The 6,762-nt window shown below is 34.9% G+C and overlaps 1 protein-coding gene across 1 annotated transcript in view; it reads left to right on the top strand.

Moving 5' to 3' along the window:
- CCDC178 (coiled-coil domain containing 178) overlaps positions 1-6,762 on the top strand; it is a 343,537-nt gene that overhangs the window by 82,581 nt on the left and 254,194 nt on the right. Inside the window, 1 exon segment of the mRNA XM_034642198.1 lies at positions 2,947-3,130. Coding sequence (XP_034498089.1) covers positions 2,947-3,130 — 184 coding nt within the window.

Genomic DNA, 6,762 nt, shown 5'->3' with positions numbered 1-6,762 from the left:
ATCCCATAACGCCGGGATCACGCCCTGAGCTGAAGGCAGACGCTTAACCGCTCTGCCACCCAGGCGCCCCCGCCACTGGAATTTTAATAGAGATTCATTGAATCTCTTTATTGCTTTGAGTAGTATAGACATTTTAACATTATTAAATATTCTAATCCATAAACACAGGATATCTTTCCATATCTTTGTCTTCCTCAATTTCTTTCATTAATGTCTTATATACAGTGTCAGTGTATAGATCTTTCATAGTCTTAAATTTATTCCTACATATTTTATTTTATTATTTTTTGATGCCATTATAAATGAGATTGTTTTATTGTTTTCAGATAGTTCATTGATAGTATATAGAAATGCAGCAGATTTTTGTATTCTGCAACTTTATTGAATTTATGTGTTAGTTCTAACAGTTTTTTGGTGGAGTTTTTTAGGGTTCTCTCTATATAGGATCATGTCATCTGCAAACAGAAAACTTTAACTATTCCTTTCTTTTTTTTTTGTTTAAGATTTTATTTATTTATTCAACAGAGATAGAGACAGCCATCGAGAGAGGGAACACAAGCAGGGGGAGTGGGAGAGGAAGAAGCAGGCTCATAGCGGAAGAGCCTGATGTGGGGCTCGATCCCATAACGCCGGGATCATGCCCTGAGCCGAAGGCAGACGCTTAACCGCTGTGCCACCCAGGCGCCCCTAACTATTCCTTTCTGATTTGGATACATTTTACTTCTTTTTCTTCCTTAAACGCTTTAAGATTTCCATTACTGTGTGGAAAAGATATGGTAAGAGTGGACACCTTTGGGTTGTTCCTGATCTTAGAGGAAAAGTCTTCACCTTTTTATACTGAGTGTGATGTCAACTGTGGGCTTGTCATATACAGCCTTTATTATATTGGAATACATCCCCTCTACATACAATATTTTGAGAGTTTTTATCATAAATGGATGTTGAATTTTGTCAAATGCTTTTCTGCTTCTATTGACATGATCATATTTTTAACCTTAATTCCACTAAAGTGGTGTATCACATTTACTGATTTGCATATTTGAACCATCCTAGCATCCCAGAGATAAAGCCCACTTGATCATGATGTATGATCCTATTAATTTGTTGTTGAGTTCAGATTTCTAGGATTTTGTTAAAGATTTTTGCATCTATATTGATCAGAGATATTGACCTGTAATTTTCTTTTCTTATAATCTCCTTGTCTGGGTTTGGTATTAAGGTAATATTGACCTTATAAAAATTGAGTTCGGAAGCTTTGCTTCCTCTTAAATTTTTTAGAAGAGTTTGTGACGACAATAGGCATTAATTCCTCTTTAAATGTTTGGTAGAATTCACCAGTAAAGCCATCAAGTTGGGTCTTTTTTTAATTAGGAGTTTTTGATTACTGGATCTGTTTTCCTATTCACTGGTGATTTATTCAGATTGTCTATTTTTTTCACGATTAAGTCTTGGTAGATTGTGTGTTTCTAGGAATGCATCTCTGGAGTATCCAATTTGTTGGCATATAGTTGTTCATAATAGTAGTTTCTTTGGTCATCTGTATTTCTATGTTATCAGTAGTAAGGTAGCCCTTTCATTTCTGATTTTATTTATTTGAGTTTTCTTTTTCTCTCTCTTTTTAATGTAAAGGTTTGTCAGTTTTTATATATATTTAAAAAAATTTTGTTGTTGTTGGTGATCTTTCCTATAGCTTTTGGTTTATTGCACTTGTTTCTGCTCTGATTGTTTTCATTTATTTTCTTCTAACTTTGGGTTTAGTTTGTTCTTACTTTTCTAGTTCTTTGTGGTGTAAAGTTAGGTGGTTTGAGGTCTGTCTTTTTTCTTAAAGTAGGAACTTATTATTATCAATTTCCCATTTAGAACCGCTTTTTGTATGTTGTGTTTCAATTTTTTTTTTTAATTTCTTCTTTACCCATTGGTTGAGTTTTTGGTCTCTGGGTCTTTTCTTCCCAATGCTGTAGTTCCTAGCTTTCTATAAACCTATAGCCTTCATCTGTAAGTTGGTTCTTTCACAAACAGGTGCAATTGATACAAACCACTACTGTCATGCAGTCAACCTTGCCCAGGTAACACGTACCTTCAGCTAGTTTTTTGCTGATTCTCCTCCACTTTTGCTTTGCTTTCTAGTTTTATTTCTATTCTATAGAAATGGTTACCTCATTTGTGAATGTAGCTATGTCTTATTTGTATTGTCTTCCTATCTTGTATGCCTCAAAGGTATGTATCTGGAAGAAGGTGGTATCCAACGTAATGTCCTACTTTTTCCCTCTATTAACTCTTTGTCCTTAGCTATTGGTTTTCTTTTTGGTTTTTTTGTTTGTTTGTTTTTTAAAGATTTTATTCATTTATTTGAGAGAGAAAGCATGAACGGCAGGGAGGAGCAGAAGGAGAGGGAGAAGCAGACTCCCCACAGAGCAGGGAGCCCGATGTGGGGGCTTGATCCCAGGACGCTGGGATCATGACCTGAGCTGAAGGCAGATGGTTAACCAACTGAGCCACCCAGGTGCCCCTGGTTTTTTTTTTTGAAAGTTTTGGTTTAGTTACTAGTTTTCTTCTATTAAGTTTTGTTTCTCTTTTTCATGGACTGCATTTTTCTCATATTTGATTATTTTTATTAGTAATGTTATATAGCATTAGAAGGGATGGATTGATACAGAAGGAATGAATGCTATGAAAGCTGAGCATTTGAGGTCCCCAGCCCTTTCTTATTGATATCCTTCTGAGGTTGAGCACAGCTTGACAATTAAGAGTAGCCAACAGGAAAAGCAGGAAAATAAATAGAATTTTGGGTTATATTCTTTGTGTTCGAGTTTTAGTTAAGTATCTGGTTATTTTATATTTTTGGCAACATAAAACATCACCTTGTTCCTTTTTCTGATTATTAAATATATTTGCCTCAACACATAATCTCTTGGAATAATCATATGAATCTTTTTTTTTTCACAGCATAAGGAAAAAATCAGAGTTGGAGTCTGAAATCCAATCTTTGTTGAAACTAAGGTCAAAAAATGATGAATTTCTTAAACAGTTATACAAAGAAGCTTATCATCTTGGTGCTGTTTTCCACCTAACCAAATTTAAAACAGAGGAATTAGAAGAGAAAATAGCAGAAGTGAGAAGAAAATTCAAGGTTTGTATCTTTGTGTTCTACTTAATTGTAAAAAACAGTTATTAACCTCAGTTTTATTGATTTGTTGATGATAGTTTGATTTTAATTTAAGCTATAATAGCCTTTTAAAATAATTACTCCTCCTAATAAATCTGAATAAAATCATTTCTCTTCAGAGGCCCAGCATGAATAGAAGAGGAATGGGGCTCAGTGTAGCTAATCAACACTTAACATCTGCTCTTTGCTATTACTAACCTTAAATTACCTGGCTCACCAGAGGAGTGGTGCTTGCTTTAAACTCATCCTGTGTATCTAATGTATAATAGTTCCTGCCTATGGTAGGAAGAAGGACTGCTGGGAAGTACCCTTCCAGTTTACTAACATAAGAAGGGGATTACCTACATCAGGCCTGCAAGTTACTGGATTCCTGAGCACCAAGCAATGCTTAGTAGACCACAGTGTTTCCACAGAAACAACTGCTCATAGGCCTCAAATCTATTCCTAAGTGAGAAATATGGTGAATAGCCACTCCCTGCCATTTGGTATAGACACTAGGAAAGTCAACTCCATTTTGCCACACATAAGGGACCACTGTAACAGGCTACTTCTGTCCAACACACATCATACTTACACCCCTCCCATCTTTGGTATTTACTTATTGAATACTTATTATCATACAATTATTTGTAAAATATAGAATCTGTGTTCTATGTTCAAGCCTTGTAATAGCACTTTATTCATTGAAGACTTTCTCTTGTGCTTTCTAAATTTAGAACACTTAGACTGTCTTCCAATAAGTGTTTCTGTACCTGAGAGACTAGGATCTTGTTCCTACATTGAATCCAGCTGGACTCGGTATATTGTACTTCTGTCCCTTCCCATGGGCTGTTCAGTGGGTTTTTTATGCCATATATGTTCCAAAATTAGTATGATAGAAACTGTGTACAGTAAAAATTAACCTCAAAGTTATTTTAAAAATGTAAAGCATGTGATTATACATATGGTTTAGTATGTGTAATAACACTATAGATGTTGTTTATAATTTTCTTCAATTTTTCACTAGTCTGTGTTTCTCTATGGCCAATAATTAATTTTTTTTTCCATTGAGGATATCAGTGAAGACATCAACCACTGATTTGGCCACTTAACAATATTTCTTAATTTTTTCAACTGACAGGAAAGCTTTGTTCACATATTTATCTCATAGCTCTCACAACCTGCCTTTAATTCTTCAGGTTTCACTAGCCCGAGGCACTCATCTATTAAGAAAGATGCTATATTGAATTGTTTATTTTTTTTCTAAGTTTTCCTGATGCCATTAAATACAGTTTATAGGTTGAGTGCAAATTTGATATAACTCTACTGTTCTTGTTTTATTAACCTAAGCCAAAGTGTAAGTGTCCCCCTGGTTTTGTTCAAGCAAAATTGAAGAAATTGTTAATCAGGTCCTTTCCCTACCATTTAGTAGCTGAGACACAGAAAGAAGCAACAGAAAGAAATTAGGCGTTTTAGGAAATAATTCCCCATTGCTAAACACTTCCACTAATCTCAGAGCTGAATATATAGGGCATTACATTTCTTTGATGTACACATGTACATCTGTGTCAGAGTGGTAATGAATTAAAAATAAATTTCTAGATATCTAAGATAGTCCTTAGATAATTCAGGTTTGGAGTAATTCAGGTTTGCAGTTTTGCCTTTATAATGACCCCACTGTCTCTCATTGACTAAAAATGTATATAATTTTCTGAGTCTTGGCATCATGTTTTTCTTGCAGGTAACTTTGTATATTTGTGGATTCTGCTCTTAATTCATGTTTTCTACAAATTATAGCATTACCGTATCTGAGCTAGCTTTGAGAAATAACCTTTTGAAACCTTAAAGGTAGAATTTCTGAGTTACATTTCCTCAAATTAATGTACCTGTACAATGCCCAGTAAGATTTAGGCAATCTTAGGATAGAATCAACCCTGAACAATCAAGATATTTAGCAGTTTCTGGAATTTTCCAGCTATTACAGATGACTTGTCCCAATTTTTTTTATACCTTCAATCCCGGTAACTGACCTATTCAGAAAAGACACGGTTAGCCAAGTCCCAGGATAAAATTATCCACAGGGATGGGAGATAAATCAATAAAAGGGTAATATGTACTCAATTATGGTATTGATGGAATGAACAGAAAATCATTCAGTGTTGTCTAAAGAATGCAATATTGTAACAAGAAAAATCTTGAAAGCTTTTTTCAGATATTAAGTGTTTCTCAACATTTAAATAGAAGGCTTTTGTGCAAGATGCAGGAATTTGGAGGCTTTTTTTTGTTTGAACGTACTAGAATTTTGGTAGAAAAGAAGAACATCAGGCCTCTCTGGTTCTGGGTTAAAATCATAGTACTAGAACTAAGTGGAAACTTAGTAGAAAAGAAGGAAGTAGAAAGGAAGACAGTTTTCTGCAAACCTACAATAGGCTAGACTCTTTATACATATTAATTAATTCAGTGTTCATAATACTGTGAAGGGGTTATTAGTATGTTCATTTTGGGATGAAATGGCTTTCCCAAAGTAGCATAGTTTTCAGGTAGCTGTGTAGAATTTGGGGACGAGGTTTTCTAATGCTGGAGTTGGTATAAACTAGTCAGTCAGACACTAAGGAGATATATACTCCAACCAAAAATTCATTCAGGCTCAAAATTTCAAAATAACCATATTCGGATCACCTTTTAGACTTTATTTTTTGGGGGAATTATTAGGGTCCCCAGAAAATTGAGAGAAGATATAGAGATTTCCCATATACCTCTGGCGCCCACACATGCATAGCCTCCACCATTGTCAAACATCCCCCACCAGAGTGGGACATTTTTTAGCAAGGGTGAGCCTACATTGGATAATCGTAATTACCCCAAATTTATAGTTTACATCACAGTTCGCTCTGGGTGTTGTTGTGTACTAGATTTTGAACAAATATGTAATAATAGGTATCCATCATAGTAGTATCTATACAGAGTATTTTCACTGCCCTAGAAATCCTTGGTGCTCTACCTGTTCATCCTTTCTTCCACTGATGGCATCTATGGCAACCACTGGTATTTTACTGTCTCCATAGTTTTGCCTTTTCCAAAATATCATACAGTTGGAATCATACAGTATATAGCCTCGTCAGATTAGATTCTTTCACTTACTAGTATGCATTCAAGGTTCCTTCATGTCTTTTCATTACTTGATAGCTCATTTCTTTTTAGCACTGAATAATATTCTGTGTCTGTATTGCCACAGTTTATTCATGCATTCACCTCCTGAAGAGCATCTTGGTTTCTTCCAAGTTTTGGCAGCTATAAGTAAAAGCCACTGTAAGTATCCATGTACAGGTTTTTATGCGGACATAAAATTTCATCTCCTGTGGGTATGAATGAAGGAGCATGATTGCTGGATCTTATAATTAGTATATATTTAGTTTTGTAAGAAACTGCCAGAGTGTCTTACAAAGTTACTGTAACATTTTGCATTCCTACCAGCAATGCATGAGAGTTTCTGTTATTCCAAATCCTTGCCAATAGTTGATGTTGTCAGTGATCAAGATTTTGGCAATTGTAATAGCCATGTAGTGATCTTTCATTGTTATTTTAATTTACATTCCCCTGATGACACATTATGTATA

The sequence above is a fragment of the Ailuropoda melanoleuca genome, chromosome 14 (assembly GCF_002007445.2).
Source record: "Ailuropoda melanoleuca isolate Jingjing chromosome 14, ASM200744v2, whole genome shotgun sequence".
Taxonomy (NCBI): Eukaryota; Metazoa; Chordata; class Mammalia; order Carnivora; family Ursidae; genus Ailuropoda; species Ailuropoda melanoleuca.
The sequence above is the reverse complement of the archived record's forward strand: the minus strand, read 5'-3'. Positions and strand labels throughout refer to the sequence as shown.